Source organism: Xenopus laevis, chromosome 1L (genome assembly GCF_017654675.1).
Source record: "Xenopus laevis strain J_2021 chromosome 1L, Xenopus_laevis_v10.1, whole genome shotgun sequence".
In the NCBI taxonomy this organism is placed as follows: Eukaryota; Metazoa; Chordata; class Amphibia; order Anura; family Pipidae; genus Xenopus; species Xenopus laevis.
In genome coordinates, this window is record NC_054371.1 from 110,054,621 (window position 1) to 110,080,716 (window position 26,096).

Below are 26,096 nucleotides of genomic sequence, written 5' to 3' on the forward strand. Positions count from 1 at the left end.
CAAATGATTTTTTTTTCGTGAGTGCCGATATGTTCCCTGGACAAAAAAAAAAAAAAAAAAAAAAATATATATATATATATATATATATATATATATATATATATATATAAACAAACATGGAATAAACAGTGTGATTTTGCGAAATTCCCAGTAGTACGTTTCCTTATCTTGCATTTATATATATATATATATATATATATATATATATATATATATATATATATATATATATATATATATATATATATAATATATATATAATATCTAATTTAAATTTGCCACCATAAATCATAAATATCAGCGATAAAATTCTGAGTAAGGGCTTTAATAATGTCAGTCAAAGACCTTAATCTAGGCTAGAAACCCCTAGCCATTTGCATTCAGTCTCCTTTTGTGTCAGTCTGTTTTCATTTAATATGTTTTGGTCAGCAGATAGAGCACGCTGCAGTCATGGGACTAAATGACACAGTTTATTTACTTACTGAGATATTTTTTACAATGAATTGGTCTGAATCTTGGAAATAGGATCAAATGAGGGTTAGTAACAGGCAGGGAAATCCAGAGGCACAGATATGAATGTCCAGCCTGGGCCTCGCAGCCCTACAGCTTCCAGCATTATATTCACTCTTAGTGACAGAACGTCAGCCCGGGTCAGCTTCAAGTCATCACATGAGGGCCATCAGCATATAGGGGTCAATAGAACTCCAAAAAGACCCACAGGACCGCTCCACACATATTATAACAATGCTTTGCAGCATGCTGCATTCACGTCCAGTAGCCAAGAATTTTAAAATACAAGACATCCACAAGGCACTCTCACAACCTACTTGCTGCAATAAAATTTTGTTAATGTAAACTTGTCACCCAAAAGCACCCAAGCGACTAGTAGGCAGCGAAATTTGATTTCTACATAATGCTAGTCCAATAGCTAGCATATGGCCTGAACACAAGAAAATAACTCATTACACACTTTACACACATTAAGCAATAGATGGTGTATGCCAGGAATGGAGCTGAAACTTGCAAATTCATGTCACATTAAGACACCTGGTAACGTTTCCCGTTGCATTTAAGCTTTGCCCTCTACTGCAACAGATTTTTTTCTTCAGGTCACATGCATTGCTGGATGACCTCTTTAAAGCCCATGATGCATGGATCTATGCCTAGTCTGTACCTAGCTTGTGTATATATTCCTCACAATCTGAACAGCACATGTTAAGTCTTTCCTAAAGTATAAATTGAGTTTCTTCTGCCTAGCAGTCGCCAGCTATATTTAGGTGACTGATATCACTCCAAAGACAATATACCATGTTAGTTAATATGCAAAACATAACACTGGGGTATTACAGAATGCAAAATAATGTTACTATAAAGGCATGTAGCATTGCTAAAGTTAATCTGTCACTCACAATTGATCAAAAAAATCCAAAAAGCACATTGTATTGGTTGGTGAATTAATACATAGATATTTGTACTAGGTTTTTCTTTACAGCCCATTCTTACAGTTACTCTCCTGCACACATGACATATTGAAATAAGTGACTGCAGTGCAAATTATGTGAAATTCTTAAACCATGTATTGTGCTACTGTATTGGAGGATATGCAGCTGATGGAATATGTGGCCTCTATTTAACGCACATAACTATTTGCACAGGACCTCACATTATCTGAAGGTGATCACGGTGACAGATTCACGCTAACACAGGCTGCACAGTTGTATTGTTACACACCAAGGGATACAATAATATTTGCTGCATATATGCTTCAGTATTGAGTAATACCGGTCAATCCAATCATTCTTTACTACTGTTTCAGGTTTTTTTAACGAAAGAGCAGGTATACGTCTCATGTCCTTTTCAATATGACAGTTTGTAGGGGTACTTTCTGGGTTGCATCTGTTGTAGAATTCAGCTAAAATTGTTCCTCTTCCAGTTGTAAAGTTCACATGGCCAGTTTTAACAAGCATTGCCAAAACATTTTTGAATCAGAAAATCATTTCCAACTCCATTATTGAATTGCTGTACAGAGCATGGGTGTTAGAGCAAAAGCTGTTTGATATTCAAATACTGAGATGACCACAACATTCTATGAATTTTGATAGACCAGATACTCAGTTCTATGACCCTTCTACTGTGCACAATTCTGACAAAGCAATCTTATAGAATGAAACAGGCATTGCAAATGTTTTCTGAATTAAAGTTGGTAACTTGAGGTGAGGGCTTTGGTTAAAGGAAGATTATTTAAGCCCTGGACAGAGGAAGAGTTGCAGGTTCATGGGTTGGAATTCAGGAAATGTAATCTTTTGAGATAATACTTTCTACAATGGCAGTTATTTTCTGGATATAAATTGAAACAGCTGCATATTTATCATGGTAGGGAGGATCACAATAGAACACTGAATAATATCACAGGTAGGGAACTGGAGGAAAAAGGGACCACTTAATTAACATTTAAGGTGTAGGCTGAGAAGTTTACCTATCTTAATTTGGGGAATGGATGCACCATTTGCAGTCTGGAGGAAAGACTGATAGTTGCTTATGAGAGGGACATGGGTGGTTTGATTCCTATTGAATTTCTTTGGGACTGACAAAGGGACCTCCATTAAAAAAGATATATATATCGAAGTTAACCTTCTTTTGTGGATTAGAGAACTCCAGCAATGCTTTCATGGGAAGTGTGAGTACTGTCCTCTTTCAAATTGCTAAAGGCGGAGGAAGGAGCAACCCTTCCTATGAGGTTTCTGGTGAAAGGAAAAACCTTCTTTCAGGCTTCATATTTGAGTGGGTGCAGAAATAGCAACATTCTCCTCCACCTCTCTCTTTACATCACACTACAGCATTTGCACCTCTGTTTCTTCATGGTCAGATCTTGCTCCACACTTTTGGGAGCTGCTGTGTCATTGACCTCTGGCTTTTCCACCTTTGTGGGGGTTTCAGATGGGGCTCCATTAGGAGGATGCTGGATTTTTTCAGGAAGGTCCACGTCTTCGGTTGCAGTTTGGGGGTCCCCATCACTGATGACTACCAGTTCAGCCGTGATGGCTTCCTCCATGCCCAAGACCTTTTTAGTTTCATTTTCATCCTCCACATTCTGGTAGCCCATGAAGATCATAGTGACTGGAGCCTCTGGCTCTGGAGGAGTCTGTGGAGGCCGTGACTGAACTCCAGGAATCTCCTTCCGAGGAGAGGCACGCTGAATGGTAGGCTTGTCATCAGAAATCAGTGAAATCTCACTGAGAGTGGCCTCCTCTGCCTTATGGATGAGATCTTCAACTTCCACCAAGCTTAGTGCATGTACGGCATTATTTGGTGCATCAGCCTCCGACCTCACCGCATGCACTACTGCAGGGAGAAGAGAGACAACATGAGTGAGAGTGAAGCAAGCAACTAAAAAAATGAAGAATGGTTGACAAAAATGGTATGGGCATGGCAAGTAGAATGAAAATAAAGAAGTCAGATGTGTGAGTGAATTAGTATATCGAAAAAACACTTGAACAATATGTAACAAAATAACAGAAAAAAATGAAAACCTTTATTATGAGTGTGTGTAAGTGAACAATGAGTGAACAATCATATATGTATTAATGATATAATAAGGACTATGAAAAAAAACTACACACATTGCTGTAAATCCCTTGCAACACCCTCAGGGTGACTCCTGAATCCAGCAAGAACAGACCAGTGTGTCTGACTGAAGATTTTAGAAAGTTAGAGAAAACTCAATCAGTCAGCAGACTGGATTTTCCTCCTCACTGAATGAAGAGCAGAACAATTAGATGTTAGCAGACGAGTGTAGTTTTAAAACCAAGGCAACTGCGTGGTCAGTGCACATTTGTGAAAATACCCATAGCTACATGTTTTGTAAGTTGTCTACAGGAAATCCTGACCTCACCAGCTGACCCTACCTTTCTGTTCATCTTCATAAACCTTGACCCCCTGCGGGGGGTACTCTTTGGGGAGCACAGTGTTGCTGGAGAGGATTTTAGTCTCCCCTGTGATTCTGTCCTTCTCTACTGTAATCTCCACAGAATACATGGCTGGGACACAAACATGACAGTGACATTAAACCTCTTGGTGCTCAATCCCTCCCACCGCCCCAAAAGAGCGGCAGCAAGCATGTGCAGGCAGTGTGAAGGGGAGTGAAGCAAGGAGTTAGCAGGGAGCGGGCAGCTACTTTCCTCAGTCTCCTCTGTTCTAGAGAGAGAGAGACGATTGTTCATGCTGAGAGTATTACAGGGCATAAAAGAGGAAGAGTCAGACTGTCTTTTGTGCAATAACAGTCTGAGGTTATACCACTGTGATGTGCTTGCAATACTGGGAATATTATTTGTGCAAATACTCCACAGCTCTGCACAATATCACTGATAATGGCCTTGCCTACATGCGAAAACGTTTCTGGTACAGAACATCTTTTATGCATAGGCCTAGATTTACTAAATACCACAAAATGTTTTGTATGTTTTCAATATTCTAAAGGAGATTCACATATAAAAGTACACAAGGGTACACACATAAAGCTCACAGAACAAAAAAGAGAATCTAAAATACAGATAACTGTATTTTTAAATGTGAGTCAGCAAAACAAACACAAACAGATATTTATCTAGGTGAAATTCACAGAGGAATTATACAGTATTTGTAAATCTAGCTCAGTGTATTTCTGCTGAGGAGTCATTAAATAAGCAGGGACAGAACAGCCATGCCTCTTTTCTTGATGCTTTAGAAGCCAAGCAATGCCCAGTGCAGGGTGAGATGGGATTAGATCCCCACCCCTAGCAGTGAGCAAGCTGCACTTAACTAGCCACCTTACCCGCTCTCATCATGTCTGGGCTTTCTGTCTTGTGACCTGGGGATACTGAAATATCTTGACCTGAGGAGGTAAAAGTAAATTATCATAAGTACCATAAGCCACACCATAAACACAAAGAGCAATCATTCATACTAAACAAAATCAGTCAGAACAGATGGGAACTTACCCTTGGTTGTGTTCAGGGAGGTCTGGAAAGAAACAGAAGAAGATTACTGCCATCCTAGTATAAACTTTAACTTGTAATCATTTTTGTCAAATACATTAATGCAATATCTTCAATGGCTGGTTCTGGCTCGAGGCACCGGTGATGTAATATTGTATCAGTAGCAAGTTCTACTCCAGTCACAACTATAATTCCCACAGTGCCTTGCGGCAAGAAAGCAGTAAATAAATTAGCAAAATAATACAGATCCTGCTTTAAATATATTTAATAACGTAATAAATATTTAATTAAATCGCAACTGAAGGCAGCTTACAAATTTATTTTATTATTTGAAAATAAATATTGTTTGGGTGGATGTCACCTTTAAAATTTATTGTATTATTCCTCGTAGCCACAAGGTGGGGTAGTGATTCTACTCCTTAGCACAAGCTTTTCACATTGTGTTTGACATATGGGGGTGTGTATCTTGCACATCTTTAAATATATGCACGCACAACTGCTACCACACGCAAGTCATCCATAGGCAAAGAAACTGCTAATGCCACAGATGACATAGGCAAATGGAGTATGAAAGGGAGTCATAATGTGTATGGGAAATAAATCCATGGCCTTGTAAGCTCTTTTGGGCAGGGCCCTCTTTACCTCGTACTGGTTATTGGTTTTGAAGGTTAATCTGTATGTTCTGTATATGCAGCCATTTATTGTACAGCACTGTGGAATATGTTGTCACTTTATAAATATATGATAATAATAATAATTGCCTCTAGTATGCCACATGAATAAATGAACATGATAATGGTAAACATCACACATGCAGATATATTCAACACAATTTCAAATTTAAAAAATATGTTACCTTATTGGTTCCATTACAATTTGTTAGCTTTGGTACAGTGCATGACAATCACCACTGACGCGTTTCATGCCCTATGGCACTTCCTCAGAGGACGTGCCATAGGGCATGAAACGCGTCAGTGGTGATTGTCATGCACTGTACCGAAGCTAACAAATTTTAATGGAACCAATAAAGTAACATATTTTTTAAATTTGAAATCGTGTTGAATATATCCGCATGTGTAATGTAGATGAAATTTCCTAAGCCAGGAACCCGGATTCTAAGACACGTGATGTCTGGAGCCAATCGGAGATCCCCCACACTGAAGTGAAAGTTTGTTATGATAATGGTAAACTATACTGGTGCTGGTACCCAGTTTAATCTCCCTGCTTCTGCTGAGTAGGTATCTTATTAGAGTGGCAAAAAAAAAATTGGGGTGACCTTACATAAGGAAAATATTAGGTTAGCATTTGCTGCTGCCATTTGTCATATATCTGTTTCTGTTCTGTCAGGACCCACAAACAAAATGCAATGATATGCCCTGCAGCAAGTCACATCTTTGTGGGCCTTGATCTGAGATCATGGCAAGTGGTAAGCTGTCAAGGAAAACTATACCCCCAAAATAAATACTGATAGTTTATATAAAATTAAGTGACATATTAAAGAATCTTACCAAACTGGTATATATTTAAGTAACTATTGCGGTTTTACATCTCTTGCCTTGAACCACCATTTTGTGATGGTCTCTGTGCTGTCTCAGAGATCACCTGACCAGAAATACTACAACTCTAACTGTAACAGGAAGAAGTATGGAAGCAAAAGACAGAACTCAGTCTGTTATTGGCTCATGTGACCTAACCTGTATAGTTTGTTTGGTTGTGTGCACAGTGAATCCTATGATCCCAGGGGGCGGCCCTTATTTTTTAAAATAGCAATTTTCTATTTATAATTACCCAATGGCACATACTACTAAAAAAGTATTTTATTATGAAAATGGTTTATTTACATAAAGCAAGGTTTTACATATGAGCTAGCTGTTTAATGCAATTTATTTTTATAGAGACCTACATTGTTGGGGGTATAGTTTTCTTTTAAAGGTGCAGAGTCAGTAAGTTTTTTTTTTGTGGACAACACACTGTTAAAACTTGCAACAAGGCATACCATTGCATTTTGTATGTGTGTTCTATAATTCCTCTGCTGTTTATACATGCAAAGAAAATTCACATTTATGTTACGATTCACTAAGCCAATGATTGGGACACAATTGGGGTAAATAGTGGATTATATTATAATATTATGTCAATAACAGAAAAGGAAATCCTAGGATAGACTTCTGTGTATTTTGTAGGGTATACAGCTTCTCTTTACTATCCTCTTTTTAATATCCCCATTGCCCAATAGGGAAGCCTTGTCCCCAAAATGTTGATTGTGCAGTTACATACTTGCATAATAAATGATGTATTCCCCCTACATAAATGCAAGTGTTGCGCAGCCTCTTTTTCTGCAATGTAAATGTCATTTCTATCAGTCACACATGGCCTGTATATAATCCTGAATAGTTTAAGTCAACCCTGGCTTTTTTCCCCATTTTTAAGACTCCCTAGTGATCATTAAGATTTCAAATCATGCCATCTATTAATTTCCATATAAACAAGAGGATGGTTCTTTATTGCAGTTGTTTAGGAATGGGTACCTGGTTCCAAATGCAGTCCCAGAGCACTAATGCCCACATTGTGGCACAATAATTTGGTGAATGTTTCAAAAGACAAAATTCATGGCAATTACATTCCAAAGAAAATTAGCCAAATAATGCAGCCATCTACAAGATGGAATACATCAAATGTACTCCAGTAAAGTACATTATACAGTATACATTTTAAGTTTGTATAAACATAGTTAAATTACATCATGGAGAACTAAAATTACCACTGAAACATTGTGCATCTATACCTATGCAGGAATAACATTTGGGTTAAATTGGGGTTGCTCACTTGTCATTTATCAAAAATGGGTTTCTCAACCCGGGCTATAACCCATGGCAACCAAAAAATATTTGCATCCATTTTCTACCTGCAGCTGGCTGAAAAAAAGCTAATCACTCATTGGCTACTGCGGGTTACAGCCCAGGTGCAAATTTACTTAGTGCTGAATATTAGCCTGAATGTACTTGATCAATACACCTGCCATTTTCAACTTGCATGAAATTTTGATTGGTGAATGACGTCTGCACAATATCCTTTTTACATGCTTATTTAAAGAGGGAATGGGTGCTGCTCTATTTGTCAGACAGTTAACAGAAAAGTTTCCACTATCCTACAAGACTTAAAAATAACATTTCTTCTTAGGCTAAGGCCACAACGGCGCGATTTCGCCGCGATTCTGCGCTGGGCGAGTTGCGAGTTGCGAGTCGCTGCGGTTTTTAAGCCGAAATAGCTTTGTTAACTTTGGCGCTGGCGTCAATGCAAATCGCGGCGAAATCGCTGCGCTAATTCACACGCGGCGATTCTTTTTCTACTGTCGCCCGGAAACGCCCAGCGAGGCAACTTCGGGCGACAATAGAAAACGAATCGCCGCGTGTGAATTAGAGCAGCGATTTCGCCGCGATTTGCATTGACGCCAGCGCCAAAGTTAACAAAGCTATTTCGGCTTAAAAACCGCAGCGACTCGCAACTCGCCCAGCGCAGAATCGCGGCAAAATCGCGCCGTGTGGCCCTAGCCTTAGAGTAATTGGCGGCTCAGTCAAAATCTATTATATCTTTTACTCAGTAAAGTGTGGAGCCTCTTCATTATACTCTAGTCATTGTGTAAAATTGCTTTCTTGGATTTACAAAAGAGAGTTTCATAGCTGGCATGTGATCAACACCTATCCTAGTTTTACCTGACTTCATTCTCTCCGCCTAGCACTTCAATCCCTGGCTCCCAGTCCTCATACTAGTTCAAAGGATGCACTGGGTATGCAGCCTACTGGATGTTTTTGAGTAGTAGTCTGATGATTTGATAGGCTAGAAATACTTTTGACATTGTCCATCACCCATGGGAACTAGAGGTATAGAAAATGTGCAGGGAACTGCACAGCATTTATAGGAACAAGGTGTTAAAGGGATTCTGTCATCGGAAAACATTTTTTTTCCCAAAATGCATCAGTTAATAGTGCTACTCCAGCAGAATTCTGCACTGAAATCCATTTCTCAAAAGAACAGATTTCTTTATATATTCAATTTTGAAATCTGACATGGGGCTAGACATTTTGTCAATTTCCCAGCTGTCCCTGGTCATGTGACTTGTGCCTGCACTTTAGGAGAGAAATGCTTTCTGGCAGGCTGCTGTTTTTCCTTCTCAATGTAACTGAATGTGTCTTAGTGAGACATGGGTTTTTACTATTGAGTGTTGTTCTTAGATCTACCAGGCAGCTGTTATCTTGTGTTAGGTAGCTGCTATCTGGTTACCTTCCCATTGTTCTTTTGTTTGGCTGCTGGTGGGGGGGAAATGGGAGGGGGGTTGATATCACTCCAACTTGCAGTACAGCAGTAAAGAGTGATTGAAGCATATCAGAGTACAAGAAATATGACTTGGGGCAGCTGGGAAATTGACAATATGTCTAGCCCCATGGCAGATTTCAATTGAATTGAATATAACAAAATCTGCTCTTTTGAGAAATGGATTTCAGTGCAGAATTCTGCTCGAACATTACTATTAACTGATTCATTTTGAAAAACATTTTTTCCCATGACAGTATCCCTTTAAAATTCTTGTGTATTCTGCTACCATAAGTCATAAACATACAGCATTATAGAAATCCTGGGCAGAGGTACGGAAACTGGTGGTATAGGTAAAAAAAACAAGTTTAGTAAATCCTGACGTTAAAAATAATTGAGTGCTGTTAAAACATTTTCTGTGTGTTCCAACATCCTTTCATCCTCAAAGCCAACCTGTACATTCAATTTCAAACCATATGTAGACTAACAGATTCTGGCAAGAGCTACTAAATCATCATACACTTGAGTAGTAGTAGTAGTAGTAGTAGTAGGTAAATACTGACCTTGTGGCTCTTCAGAATCTCTTCCTCTGCCAGGCTCTCTTTGGTAGATGTGCTTGACAAGCCACTCTCAAGTAGCTCCAACTCTGTCTCCAGTCTGTAGAGAGTGGAAATTGCAAAGTGAGAGAGCAGAAGGGGAATCATGGCAAAGGAGTAGGGGAGATAAATGTTCAATAATATGGGGAAACCAGTTTCCAGAGGAGAAATTGTGGCAATAGGAAATAAAAATTAGGGCATAGGGCAGTGTTAAAAGTATGGTGGAAGCTGGATAGAGGAAATATTTATCAGAAAGCAACATTAGCAAACACAAAGGCTAATTTATCAACCATTGTTCCTTTTTGAGAGTGGTAATAGCTGTTCCTGCTTGTAAAATTGTAAAAAAAGAAATAAATTCATATTTGCAAATCATTATCCTTAATAGCTTTACAGATTTTTTTTTAAATAAAATTACCAACTTTGAATGAATGTGTTAAAAAAGTTCAGGGATTCTCCAGATCAGTAGAAGTTTAGTGCTGCTACTGACCTCTAACCACCAGAGGAATGAAAAATGCAACTGCTCAATGTTGTCAGTTCTTGTATATTTCCTATAAGACTCATTCAATTTATGACCCTAGTAATTTCTATATTGTAACCTAAATCCTTTACATCTCTACTCAACACTGTGTACCTTTGAATGTTGTCTTCCAGTTCTCGGGTCCTTAGCTCATCTTCTTGCATTTGTCTCCTTGTTGCCTCATCCTCCTCAGGGGTGGAAGCTGGAGCACCCTCCAGGAGCCATCTTTCTCGTAAAGCTTTGGACTATATAAAAAAAAAGGGACAAAAAAGTTTTCAGTGCTGGAAAGTACTGTGCACATAGATAATTAAATATAAAAACAAATAATTAGGAGACAAAGTCTATACAAAGTCTATCAAAATTTATTTTAAAAATCTAATTTCCTAAACTGAATACAGCAGGTTTTAGGTGATGAATAGTCGAGTTTAAGTTCTGTAAGGGCCAGAGTATGATAAATCTTTAAAATTTAATTTAAATTTTTAAAAAAACTCAAATCAAATTTGAACAATTCAAATGTCAAATTTGACAGTTTTGGCCATAAAAAAAACAGAAAAATTCAAATTTGAATTTTCAATTCGACCCTTGATAAATCTGCCTCTTAATCTTTTGTGTGCCAGTCAAATTCCATCAAGTGGGATTGCAGGTCACATTGATTAACAGGAAACAAGAAATGTGGACTGTACAGCACTGATTGTACATTGCTGAAGAGCTCTGGCATGTAAATGGAATGTTAGAGATAGTGCACAAAATATAGGCTACAGTATGGAAGTCTACAGACAGCTGCATCATTCATATAAGAAAATCAATATTTACAGAATATTATTTGTTTAATTAATGTTAATAGTCCAGGGTTATACATAATGCAGATATTTTTTTCTTATTTAGAATTATTTTATCATACACTTTTTTTTATTTAAAATGTAAACTGCAATAAATGGGTGTAAAAAATATGTAATTTACCTTAAGATGTTGCAGCTGTCTTCTGTCATCTTCCAGTTGACGTCTCTTATTCTCAATCTCCACTTGTCGCCTACGTTTCTCCTTAAATGAGAATTAATGTCAGGATAAAAGTTGTATGACCACCTGGGTGCATGCAAGACTGTGTGTAAATGAGCATTTCCAATTATTTCATTACTTTTAATGGTACATAAGGCCTCTACCTCTATTGGATTGGGGGATAGTCGGGGGTATTTTTTCCTGAATGTGTCACATAGGAAAATAGTAATGTCTGCCACAGACTGCAACAGCATAATCAGTTAGTTTTACATGGGTTGAACCAACCGCTCTTGGAGAAAGAGGTAGTTAGGTAGCCAGCAAGGACTGCTTGTGTCCCGAAAAGGAGGAAGTACTTGAGGGACACAAGCAGTCCTTGCTGGCTACCTAACTACCTCTTTCTCCAAGAGCGCGCGCAGATATTACGGCAAACGCACACAACAAATTGAACACAATTTTTTTTTTATTAATTCTGACCTGAGCCCACAGTTTTAAAAAAATTTTAAAAGAGTTTAAAAGTTTTTTTTTTCTTGCACATTGTCAAGAAGGAATTAAAGGGAACATTGTGTTGAACCCTAAACCCATTTGGGTGTCTGAATTTAGACTGTCCTAAACTGATAGGGACAGGTCTGATTGCCATTTTTGAGTCAGGAAGGATTTTTCCCCCCTTTTTTTTTGCCTTCCTCTGGATCAGCTAGCAAGTTGGTTAAAAAAGAGGCAGGTTAAAAAAGAGTTTAAAGGTTGAACTTGATGGATGTGTCTTTTTTCAACCGAAAAAAAAGATATGTTATTATAGGAAAAATGTGTTACACTCCAAACCACACCAACAATGAATATTTCTCGTTGAATGCCGCTATTGGTACATGACATCATTTTGAATATTGAATTGGCAAAGGCACCTTTTAGAACCTTTATGAATTCTGCCTTTTGTATGCACTTGCTGATGGCACAAGAGCAGTGATATTTTATAGCTATTCTAAGCCTACTATAGACACCATACTTCTTTCTGTTCTGTATCTGCTTTGACTAGCAGTCACAGAACAGATAGGGTAGGCCTTTGCTGCAAAAATTAGGCATGTCACATGTCGATGTGATAAACCAAGGCATACTTTATTATACAGCCTTTCATATATTAAACAGGGGTAGACCTGATCACTAAATTCATTGTTGAGTTATCAGTTATATAGTGAATACTCAAAGCAGGTTCTTATTTTTTGGTTGCATAAAAAACAGGTATATAGCCAAAAAGAGCCTCCTGTAGGCTGCCAACCCACATAAGACATCCCAGGAACTTTTTTAATGCTTGTGTTGCTCCCCAACTCTTTTTACATTTGAACGTGGCTCACAAGTAAAAAAAAAAAAAAGTTGGGGATCACTGGCCTAGCTTGTGCATTCTTTTATAAGCTCCTGAAGTGGAATTCCCCTACAGGCCAACCTTAGAGGTTGGTGCCACCTGCTGGCTGACTTGCATATTGCCTACCTATTTACACTTAAAATATATTCCACCTCCTTAAATACAGATAGGGCTTCCAGAAACATTTACAATAGAAATAAATATAACCTATAAATATTCTCTAGCAGCCTTGTGACTGCGTGGCTGCCGGTAAGAGGGTTTCAATACCAAAAGACATTGTGGTTATTAATTCTGTCCTTAGGTAACTTACACCTTCTTGTTATTAAAGAGGACCTGTCACCCAGACACAAAAAATCTGTATAATAAAAGTCCTTTTCAAATTAAACATGAAATCCAATTTCTATTTTTTATTAAAGCATTCATAGCTGTTGTAAGCTCATTTAAACATCTCAGCTGTCAATCAAATATTGTCTGCTCCTCCTCTATGCCATGGGCATAGAGGCGGGGCAGACAATTACTTTCACTTTCCATTCAGCACTTCCTAGATGTCACTGCTCTCCACACATTCCCCCATTCTCTTTACCATTTAATTGTGTAGCCAGAGCATGGGGATGGACATCAGGCCCCCCATTCTGGTGCACAAACAAGATTTTGAGATGATGCAAGGCTTTCCTTAAAAACAGTGTCCACAAAATGGCTCCTGCCTTCTTGCTATCATTTTGAATTCCCAAATGGAAGGAAACAAGATTCAAATAATTTATACAGTGTAATTAAAGTTCATTTTGCTTGACTAATGTGATAAAATCGGATTTTGAATATTTTTTTTGGGTGACGGGTCCCCTTTAATTCTGTCCTCAGGTAGCTTAATAAATAGCAAAATTAAAATCATATTCAAATTTGAGCATGGAAGCACCATTACGGTAGTTTCCATGTCATTCCAATAAGAAAAGTAGGGACCTGCTTTAGCAGCTGTATATTACTAGGGAACATGGAAAAATCTGTTTTTGTCTATGTGACTGAAAACTGTATTGAAGACACTGAAAGTTCGAACGTTTGTTGATATGTTTATAACATATTTTTGGCCCAAAATCTAAGGATGTGGAAAGCAACGTAAGCATAGATAAGCCACCTGCAAACAGAAATGTCTCATGTGAACATGACGATTCCTTCACAACCCTGTAGCTATGTAAGCAGATTCATGCATACTCACCGCTATGACCTGCAGTCTATCCTGCTGGTTTACTGAGTCGTTGATCCTGTAAAACAGGAAATGTTATCAAAGTCTCCACAAAGCTCCACAAAAAATAATACATAATACATATCTTTAAATAGGAATTCACATCCTAATTCATTTCTTTTAAAGTCAAACCCAGTAATTATTGTGACTGCAAACAACATAGTACTTCCATTTGCTTTGAAACCCAAACCTGATATCACAATGCTCAGTTTAATCTTATGACTTTTTCCACAAATGTGTGTTTTTTTTGTCATATGATGGAAAAGCTGGAAGAGAACTGAGTAAAAATATTACAGCTAGAAATAGATACCCAAAAGGTGCTGGATCTGCTGTTCCTATTCTTATGCCCCTATCTATCACAAGGAAAGAGGAGCAAACCATACTTAGAAGCAATTGGGAAACTGTGGCCAAGCAGGTAGCCAATAGGATTTACAATAAGTTTTTCTTTATAGATGTGTCATTTTTCAACCTCATCTGCTATGTAGCCATGGAGTGGAAGAAGTGTTGTATTACAGCTCATTAGACCTTGTAGTATGACAGCTCCCACATATGCTCCCACTCAGTGACATAATGTTATTAGGCTGGGTCCACCACAGAAAAAACCCCTCCAGGCCGACACCTGCACATCCTCAGCGACATTCCTGAATGATTCTCCTCAGTTGCACTAACATCACATACAATCCCTGTAATAAAGCAGACCATAGTGGTGCGCCCACTTATATATATATATATATATATATATATATATATATATATATATCTATATATATGATGAAAAGGATTTAGATGTAAATATTGCACTTTTACATCTCTTGCTCTGAACCACCAATTTTGTTGTGTGCTGCCTCAGAGATCACCTGACCAGAAATACTACAACTCTAACTGTAACAGGAAGAAGTGTGGAAGCAAAAGACTGAACTCTGTCTGTTAATTGGCTCATGTGACCTAACAAGTATAGTTTGTTTGTATGCACCGTGAATCCTAGGATCCCAAGGGGCGGCCCTAATTTTTTAAAATGGGAAATTTTCTATTTATGATTACCTAATGGCACATACTACTAAAAAAGTATATTATTATGAAAATGGTTTATTTACATAAAGCAGGGTTTTACATATATGTTTTATTCAATATCTTTTTATACAGACCTACATTGTTTGGGGGGGAGGGTATAGTTATCCTTTAAGAGATGCTAAAATGTAAGGAGAATGAGCTGTAACTCAAATGAGTAATAATTAAAATGCACTAGAGGTATGTAAAGAGAAACAGCTTTACCTCTATATTTTAGTACCCTATGTAAGAGTTGCCAGACTGGCAGTTTGTGGGGTGATGTTGGCTGCGCAGACTGGCTGACTGACAGTCAGCCATTATTTCCTATTTTAAGTATATGTAGGCGTATGGCTTTCCAAATTTTTTTACAAAGATCACCATAAAAGGAACCTGACACGGATGTGGTCTGCATTGTATTAGCAGCAGCCAAGAGATGTCTGATAGGCCTCCTTGAAAAATGTGGGTCTTCAAAGAAAGTTGAAATCTCTAAAGGCAGGGAATCTAATGGAATGTAATAGGGAATTCTGTGGGATTGGAGAACCTTGGGAGGTGCCTTGCACTAATGAGTGTGGGGGTGGGGGAGAAACAGACTGCAAGGCTCTTTTTGAAATTATGTGCAGAACTGTGTGGGCAGCAGCATATTTAGACTTCAACAAGTGAAGAGGTTTGCATGCTGGAAGAGGAGCATGATGACTGGTTAGGGTAATCTATTGAACTCTGCACACTTCCATGTATGATCATTTGGGTCTGAGGGTAAACTTTGCAACAAACAATAATTAGTAATTCTACATATCCTCAGGACTATGGCTGAATGACTGATACACTTATATTATCCTTGTTTTGAGCTATAGGGGCACTGTGAATAGTAAGGGGTGGGGGGTTGAACTGAGAAACTTACATCTACAGGTAATGGAAGCCTAAGAAGCCTTTTTCATGGACTATGAAATTGAACTTTACAGCTAAATGACTCATTTTACAGAAAAATGAGTGTGGCATAGCAGTACAAATAATAAACAACAATTCCTGTCCAAAAAAATAATAAAAGCTTTTTGACCACTAGAATATACCATGGAGAGTGTCAATGTGATTTAAATCTTAATCTGAGGTTAAGTAAAGAATGAGTTCAAAAGAGATCAGAAAGAAATTTGAAGTATAAAGAGTTATTATTATTAAGGAAACTGATTTCATTGCATTATATGAATACACAAATTAAGTGATTAAAGGATATTATTGTAATGAATATGTATAACATGCTATTTACTGCTAAGAAGAAAACAGCAACACTTCTACATTACAAAAATCTACATAACTGTGCAATAAAAAAATTATAGGTATTTCCCAGATATGAGACAATAGGAAATCATGCGGTTTCTGGTTAATAGCTGGAATTTGATTTAAAATCATAGAAATAAAAAGTAGCTATTATATATTCTGAGTTAAACAGAGGAATGTTACAGTAAAACCAAAGGAAAATGAAGAGTATTTAGATACAAGCAGTGTTGAGACACAGATTCCACTTTATGTATGGGATCCATTATCTGGAAATTCTTTATACAGAAGGATTCAAATTACGGGAAGCTCATCTCCCATAAACTCCATTTTAATCAAATGATGCAAATGTTAAAAAATTATTTCTTTTTTCTCTGTAAACAATAAAACACTACCTTGTATTTGATCCCAGCTAAGATATAATTAATCCTTATTGGGGGCAAAACAGAATTTTACCCCTGATTAGGGGAAATTCTTAAATATAATGGAACATTAGTTAGTTGAAACTGTATAAAGAATACTTATTGGCTCTTACTCATGAGCGTTTTTACCTGCGCTCCCCTGCGTTCCGTTTTTCGGCGTTCAGCCGCAGGGGAGCGCAGGAATAGACGCATTTCATTATTTAAAATGGGGCTGTACTCACACAGGCGCGCGTAGGCGCCGAACGCAGGAAAACTGCAGCATGTTGCGTCTCAACCTGCGTTCGGCGCCTACATGCGCCTGTGTGAGTACAGCAACATTTGAAATAATGAAATGCGTCTATTCCTGCGCTCCCCTGCGGCTGAACGCCGAAAAACGGAACGCAGGGGAGCGCAGGTAAAAACGCTCATGAGTAAGAGCCCTATTATAAACACTGGGCAGTAACTCATAGCTACCAATCAGTGATTAGCTTTTCTCAGCCAGCTGCAGGCTGAACGGTGAAAGCAATCATCTGATTGGTTGCTATGGGTAACTGCCCAGGTGCAAATTTGCCCATTGTTTATAAGTGACCCCCATTGATTCTTTTAAATGCAGTGTATGTAGTGTGGTGTGGTTTTTATGCATTACACTGCTCAGCAATGTGTGTGTTACTTGATCTTACTAATTAGTCATGCAGCTTGCTGATTCAAAATGTATACAGTATGAAAGGGATGAAGGTGGCTACCCTCTGTTATGACGGTAGACAGTTTACTTCTAGTCAGCACCTGGTTATCCATGACACTAATGGCTTTTTAAGAGGTCATGAACAAAGGTGCTGCAGGAACTTATACCATCTACAATACTGTAGGCTCTTGCCAACTTTCTGTCCACCTATAACATTTCCGACTCTAAATACTACCTAGCATAAAGAATGTGCATGTAGTGTACCATAGATCAACCCATACACTTGAAAACGCAGAAATACTGTTTGGGGGTAAACTGTGTTGGTGCTGTACCATATAGATGTATGGGATCTGTTATCCAGAATTCTTGGGACCTGTTGGTTTTCAGATAATGAATATTTCTGTAATTTGGATCTTCATACTTTAAGTCTACAAGAAAATCATGTAATTAAATTAAATAAACCCAATAGGCTGGTTTTGCCTCCAATAAGGATTAATTATATCTTTGTTTGGATCAAGTACAAGTTACTGTTTTATGATTGCAGAGAAAAAGGTAATAATTGTATAAGTACAATGGCTTTTTGTAGTTTGGCTCTTTCTGGATAACCGGTTGATAAAAGATCCTATACTTGTATATGGTGTCCTTACTCTAGCACAGTGATCCCCAACCAGTAGCTCGCGAGCAACATGTTGCTCTCCAACCCCTTGTATGTTGCTCCCAGTGGCCTCAAAGCAGGTGCTTATTCTTGAATTCCAGGATTGGAGGCAAGTTTTTGTTTCATAAAAACCAGCTGCACTGCCAAACAGAGTCTCAATGTAGGTTGACAATCCACACAGGGGCTACCAAATGGCCAATCACAGCCCTTATTTGGCACCCCAAGAATTTTTTTCATTCTAGTGTTGCTCCCCAACTCCTTTTATGTCTGAATGTTGCTCACGGGTTCAAAAGGTTGGGGATCCCTGCTCTAGCAGGTGCCTTTTCAAATGCAAGCGCCCTGCAGTAGAAAAAAACCCAATAAATTCAGTAACATTCAGTAACACAACAAAACGTTGTCACTCACATGGCCATATTTATCTAGAAATCTGTGAATCTGACATTTACAGAAAACATTTTCATACGTAACAAATGCAGCAGCTGTTGGGGTTAGTAAAGAAAACATGTACTTATTCCATGGAAGCTGCACATTTCTGTGAAGGCTGCTGTAGGCAATCAGTGAACATTGTACAATCTTGATGGTTTAAGGGACTGAACAGTTGTCGAGGTTTACAACTCTAATAAGGTTGCCTGACTTTTTCTGAACTTATATATCACTCCCAAAAACCATGCCCAGCAAACGCTGACGGGGACAGTATAAAATGTACAGCAGTGTGAACCTGGGAAGTGATATCTGAAACTAAACATTTTCCACACATATTTTTATGGGTTTTTTTTGTCTGGCATTTAATTTTAAGTATGTTTTTTTTAATTCTATGTTGAACACATGAAACCTTGGCAGAGTAAGGACTTGCCAAAGTTTGCCAGACGGAAATATTACAGCTTTCTATGTACTACTACTGGATTTTTATGGTCATATTTATCAATGGATAAAGGTGAAGTTCACATTTAATAAAATACACCTCTACAAATTCTCTATAAATGAATAGGGAGTTGATAAATGTCTCTTTGGCAAGCTGTGGCCTCTTTATGAATATGTCCTATGGCTCAATATCCCATGCCAGGTTACATAAGGGTAAATATCACCCTTTACAAATAGTGCTTTGGCTGTCCCTAGACCAGCTGGTTGCTGAACTTTTTTGGAGGTTCAACACATATAGGAAAATATCAATGTATCACTACCATCATCACTTATTTATACAGAACCAGCAAGTTTCTGTATAAAATTGTTCAGTGTAAAAATAAAAACTGGGTAAATAGATAGACTGTGCAAAATGTAATGTATAAAGGCTGGAGTGACTGGATTTCTAACATAATAGCCAGAACTCTACTTGCTTGTTAGCTTTATAACTCTGAGTCAGTCAGTGGCCACATGGGACATAACTGTTCAGTGAATTTGCATTGACCTTAGCATTCAGCTCAGATTCAAAAGCAACAGTTATGACCCATGTGGCCCCCTCAAGTCACTGATTGGTTACTGCCTAGAAACCAGGGTAACCAGTCAGTGTAAACCAATATAGCTGAAAAGCAGGAAGTAGTGTTCTGTTATGTTAGACATCCAGTCACTCCAGCCTTTATACATTAAATTTTTGCCTAACTGACTATATTAGAATTTTTTTTTTATTTTGCACAGTTTAACCAGTTTTTATTTTTACACTGAACAATTCCTTTAATGTATAACAAGGGATCTTACAATAATTGAACAACAAGGGTTACATAATAAACATGTCTTTAGAATGCCCTGCACATAAGAGCTTACTCAAATCATAGGTCAAAGAATATCATTAAAGACAATAAAATATAATTGGCTGTAGATAAGCTCTTGTATAATACCTCCATGAAGCTAAGTATAATTAAGTATCCTATATAAAAGAATATATGAGAAAAGAATATATATATATGTTCATACAATGTACACACCTATGGCTGTGTATATGGATTTTTTCAGAATGATAAAATAATCACAAGATGAGTTTAGTTTGGTTATGTTCTGTAATCTAGACAGTATTCATATTCTTACTAAAATGATGCAACTAATGATCATCGTGAGGCATGCTAGTAGTGCTATTGTAAGACAAACAACAACCACTTAAAATTAATGATTACAAAAAATAATAATGTAATGACATAAAAATAAAATCCACCCTTATAAAATTGTATTATGTTATCATATGTGGCAGGTTTAGGAATAAAGTGGTTGTTCACCTTTAGATTAAATTTTAATATGATGTAGAGAGTGATATTCTGAGACAATTTGCAATTGACTTTCATTTTTATTATTTGTTGTTTTAGATTTAATTAGTTTTTAATTCAGCAGCTCTCCAGTTTGCACTTTCAGCAATCTGGTTGTTATGGTCCAAATTTCCCTAGCAACCATGTATTGAAGGGAGACTGGAATATGAATAGGAGAGAGCCTGAATAGAAAGATGAGTAATACAAAGTAGCAGTAACAATAAATGTGTAGCTTTAAGGGTAAGGGCACACAGGCAGATTCGGCAACAAATCTTCCGGTGACAAATCTCCTCTTCTTCGGGGCGACAATCTCCTTGAACTGCCTTCCCCTACCTTCCCACCGGCTAGAATGAAAAATCACTTTTCCGAAGTCGCCCAAAGTTTCCTTGTGAGGCAACTTCGGAAACAAAGTGATCCGAGTGCCATCCCGCTGGCGATTTTTCAGGTAGGGGAAGGCAGTTCGGGGAGATTTTCGCCCAAAGAAGAGGAGATTTGTCGCCGTGAATCCCTGAATCTGCCCATGTGCCTTACCCTAAAAAGCATTTGACTTTAGATGGGGCTAGTGACCCCTACTTGAAAACTTGGAAAAGTCAGAAGAAGAAGGCAAATAATTACAAAACTAAACAAAATAAATAATAAAGACCAATTGAAAAGATTCTTAGAAATAGCCATTCAATAACATACTAAAAGTTAACTTGAAGATTAACCACCCCTTTAAAAAGCACTGTGAAGTTGCAGTTATTTTTCAAAGCTGGTCTCCAAAAGCTACTGCTACTCACTCAAAAGTCACAAAGAAACAGGAACAAGCAGACTCTGTCTTGTGTGATCATGTCTATCATGTGGCTAGACTGACTGCTTCCTAGTAGGGATGATTAGACTGTCTGTAAATAATCATTTAACAGTTCCTTGCATCTGATAATATATAACAGTTTTGCTAATGAACGGCTTAAAGGGCTATTCACCTTCATTAGCAAAACTGTTATAACGCATAAAACATGGCCCTAAAACTCCCAGAAAAGCTTTCCATAACCTGCCAAACTTTGTAAACTGGACATGGTATTTAAGGGGTGTGGTATAAAAAGGGTTTACAGTCTAAACTGTGCTCTCTTCCTTAGTTTATATTCGAATACCTTAATATAGACTGTAGACCACTTTCAGTTGTCCTATTTGGCCATAATGTAGATATGATCAGATCACAGACTTATTCCTAATGGATCAGCATTTTACAGGGCCCTATGTGGCTGCTATATTTTTCTTAAATAGTTACAATTGTATCTTTGCTTATCTTAAATTGTTACTAATGTATCAAGTACAGGTACTGAGTGTTCTGGGCTCTCTGCCAATAGCCTCTTATTTAATTCAATTTCAGAAACGTATCTTTTTCTGGCTGTTCAAGTGAAAGAGATCAGAAACTGGACGGTTGGGAGGTATTCCTATCTCAGCAGTTTACCAATGCTTTAGTGAGTGTGAGCAGCATCAGACAAGCATAATGTAACAGGGCCTACATCTTAATTACATATTAATGGCAAACAAGCTGATCAGTGCAAGCTCGTTTTTCACTTTATAAAATGTCCAACCATTCAGGCTATAGGACACATGCTACAACTTTATCAAAAGTATTAAAGCCAGAACCAATGGGTGTAAATTCTAGGCTCTTTCTGCAGGAGTTTAAATATTACTGTATATACTGTACCTGTAAGTGGCACTTTCGGATTCTAAAGCCTGTTTTAGTCGTTTCCTCGTATACATACATATGTTTTACTGATTGAAGTAAATAAACAAAAGATGTCTTTCTGTGACAATCTGCCAGTTACAAGACGTTGTCCATGTGGGACAAATGGACTGCACCCCTACAGAGCGATGTATGATGAAAGAAAAATCCCACTGAGAACCAATCACTCGGCAAAAGGGCTGGTCACCGGGGATCATATGCTTTCTAACATTGTGCGACTTGTTTACAGTTCGTGCTTTAGAATTTCTAAAGAATATGGCTATTGTGCTGGGTGTCTGTGATACAGAATGTTGTGTGATAACCAACTCAGCCTGCCCAGATCTGTACAATCAGTCATTCATTAAATTACCCCATAATGTTTCTTTCAAAGGCAGCTTTCTATTTGGGCTACCAGGCAGTGAAAATGGAAAAATAAGATTGTTAGACTGCTACTTTCTTCATGTGAATCAACAATGGCTGTGCATATTGGGGTTTCACTTGCCACAACTACTTTATACAGTAACTGAATAAGGCTATTCATGTAGGATTACAGTCTGAGCACTTGGAAACTCATTTTCAACATGCCCACAGCTGCATTAAGTTAATACATATATCCGCATTAGGTTGACTGCATCACTCCCTTTTAGTCTACCATTTGTGTGTCTGAAAACACTTCACAGTGATTATACTAAGGCCTCTGGGTGCAATGCTGACCAGCCAACAAAGAGCACTAAATAAATGCACAACGACACCTCTCTGCCTGGGGCATGGTAATTAATTTAAGGGCAGGAGGGATGAGCAGAACTCTAATTAACATGTGTAATCAAACTAATTAAATGTGGGTTAAATGCCATCTGAACCTAGCCTGATAGTACCATCATTTGAACTAGTTTCTTTCCTCACATTAGGCAGATAGTTGGCCTGCGCCAAATCTTTACCAGTGTGAGAGACAAAGTGTCCAAAAATACCTTTGCACTGAAGTTAATCTGAACCCCCGTCTTCAAATTAGCTTGGTTGCGTGATTCAAATGTTTTATTGGTAAAGATATAGACTGACCTCAATAAAAAGGCATTATAGGACATTATATCCCCCTCGCTGAAGGAAATTTAGAACGGGTTGACAAAACGTCTCACGTGCCATTACCCATAAAAATAAAGCCCAAAAGTTCCAATTGGTTTGTGTGGACTAAACCAAAAGCTGCCCACAGATGCAAAGATAAAGTCTTACATAACGAAGGTTCAGACTGGACAGGTTAGAAGATTTAAGACGGCTAACGATAATATCTCTGCATGTATTGCCTATCTGATGATATCAATGGGTGACTGTCACTAGTATTTGACGGACATAACTTTCGTACAATTGCTGTGTGTCAATGAATAGCCAGAACATCGTCTGATTTGTTGTTTTTACTACTTTATTTAATCTGAATCGTTAATTGTAGCTCAGTCGTTGAACATAAGGACAACATCTGTGGCCAGCTTTACTCTTTCTTCTTGAATGACACTTGATTGGCTGTAGTGTGTGTGAATGCAAAAGGGAAAACTGTAAGTTGAAGTGGGGCAGGGGCTGATGTGAATCTCTGCCAAGCACTGTACAACATGTTAGCACTATATAAAGCATAATAATAAGAAACAAACAAAGCTAGCAAATGTCTGTAAACTGCCTGAAAGTTATAGTGTCTGTCCATGGGGCATTTTGACCACCTCAGATCTTTAATGGCCATGCATTAAGCAATTCCCTTGGTTGGTTTGAACAGAGACTGATCAGATCAAGTGCAATTTTATAACACAAACTGTGGTGATCAAACAAACAATTGCTATGAGATCTATCTATATATATTTTTTTTTTTCAGGTGAATAAAGACACTTTTACATGTTGTGAGTCAGTGTAACATGACTCTTATTGGCTAATTAAGGTACGGTATTTACGTTATTAACATTGCTGACTATGTACAGTGATGTTGATGTAAAATATACTCTCATAGACTGCAAGCAAAGAAAGCCATTGCTAAGGAAATTTCAAGATCCTTAAAACCTTCATATCTAGTGACTGAAGGTAAAATAAACATCAATCAGTATGGCTAAACTATCCTAGGTCACAGCTGTAATCCTAGAAAATGTAGCCATGCTTTGAAATGACGCATATTGTGAATGTAAAGACTGCCTGCTAATGTACTGTATATTTTTATAGTACAAATATGTGAAGAATACTTTCTCCCTCTCCCCTTCTTTCCCATTCTGTTTCATCTTTTAAATATCAAGTGGGTTTATTTTAATTATGAAATGAATCAAGGCTCCAAAAAAAGCAAGAGGGGATATCTCTTTCTGTTTAATATACAATACACCCTGAAGCTACACTGTAAAAACCCCAGAACACATGCAGAGAGAAGTGAAAATTATATTTAAGTAAATGTGTACAGAGCCAAGACCTCAAAGAGCCCCCATGGTTTTATATTTGGGCTAGCATTTTCAGGGCCTTGACTATACTTCATCCCTTTGTATTTTGTACACTCCTCATGTGTTCCCATCCCTACAGTCAGGCACTTGGTCAGCAGTGCAAGAGGTGTGATAGAAAAATCACACAAGGTAGATACTGAGACACTGGAGGAACACTGACCCTGAATAAGAAGTGCAACAGTTAATACAACATAATATCATTTGCAACTTATAATATTATATGTGCTGCTAGTTAGTCATTTAAGGAAAGCAGTGGCATTCACCCCTCTGCTTGTGGTGGGCTGTAAAAATTAAAGGACCAGTTACATCAAAAAAATGAAAGTGTTTTAAAGTAATACAAATATAATGTAGTGTTGTCCTGCACTGGTAAATCTGCTTTGTTTGCTTCAGAAACACTACTGTTGTTTATATAAATAAGCTGCTGTGTAGCAATGGGGGCAGCCATTCAAAGGAGAAAAGGCTCAGGTTACACAGCAGATAACAAATAAGCTCTATAGAACATAATGGTGTTATCTGTTATCCACTATTTAACCTGTGCCATATAGTCTTTTTTCAATTTCCACCATTGCAACACAGCAGCTTGTTTATATGAACTATAGTAGTGTTTCTGAAGCAAACAGATCAGTTTTTAACAGTGCAGGGCAACACTACATGATATTTCACTACTTTAAAACTTTATTTTTTGCTGTTACTGTTCCTTTAAAGAAGAAGGGGCTGGAGATAAGTACTAGCATACAGCAGACCCTATGGTCCACCCTTCCCCTCTGATTACACATATAAAACCCAAAGGACACAGAAAATGTAAAGATATTTATCTGCTGCACAGTTCTTTGAACAAGTAAAGTCCTGTTTTTATTGCAGTTGTTTGCTATCAGTAAGCTTTATTTTTTTATTATCTCTTGTGCTGTCTAGTGAATTCACTGGAGCCTTAGATAACACATATTAATTAGCTCTCCCAAAAGCCCTCCCATTAAACCTACAGGAAGTGTCAAAGAAAATATGGAACATGTCTAGTTAACATATTACAGTGCTTTGAACACATTTCTTTCCTGGTATCTTGGCCTGCAGATAAACACAGGCCGTTAATCTGCTCCTATATTTCTATTGCCTTGGAATTGATTGCACGTTGCATTTTGGTTCCAAAACCTGCCCACGTGTGCCTGCACCTGGGCCAATGCAATGTTTTTGGGTGCAAGCACATCAAAATGCTTTTAGGATCATAGGGGCGGATTCTCGACCTGCGTTTATCCGACATCTGTGACATTAGAATTAAAAGTAACAATGTTTTGATCAACTAGCAGATTATATAAGATTATGTAAGCAAGCAAAAACACTGAGATAACCATACTGTTTTAAAACTGAAAATCTGATTGGACAAACTAAACGAGTCTTTCCATTACCTTATGGGCTCTTACAGACAAGCGTTTTTACCTGCGCTCCCCTGCGTTCCGTTTTTCTGCGTTCAGCCGCAGGGGAGCGCAGGAATAGACGCATTACATATTTTCCAATGGGGCTGTACTCACACAGCCGCGTGTAGGCGCCGAACGCAGGAAAAATGCAGCATGTTGTGTCTCAACCTGCGTTCAGCACCTACACGCGCCTGTGTGAGTACAGCCCCATTGGAAAATATGTAATGTGTCTATTCCTGTGCTCCCCTGCGGCT

The 26,096-nt window shown here is 37.9% G+C and overlaps 1 protein-coding gene across 2 annotated transcripts in view; it reads right to left on the reverse strand.

The window, feature by feature from the left end:
- Positions 1-451: 451 nt before the first annotated feature.
- palm.L (paralemmin L homeolog) overlaps positions 452-26,096 on the reverse strand; it is a 51,680-nt gene continuing 26,035 nt past the window's right edge. The window contains exons 2-9 of one of the 2 annotated variants that reach the window (XM_041572108.1): positions 13,955-14,000; positions 11,358-11,438; positions 10,512-10,642; positions 9,848-9,941; positions 4,977-4,998; positions 4,811-4,870; positions 3,906-4,037; positions 452-3,342 (exon numbers count right to left, since the gene is read on the reverse strand). In XM_041572108.1, coding sequence (XP_041428042.1) covers positions 2,822-3,342; positions 3,906-4,037; positions 4,811-4,870; positions 4,977-4,998; positions 9,848-9,941; positions 10,512-10,642; positions 11,358-11,438; positions 13,955-14,000 — 1,087 coding nt within the window. In that variant the 3' untranslated portion in view covers positions 452-2,821. 2 annotated transcript variants of the gene reach the window in all.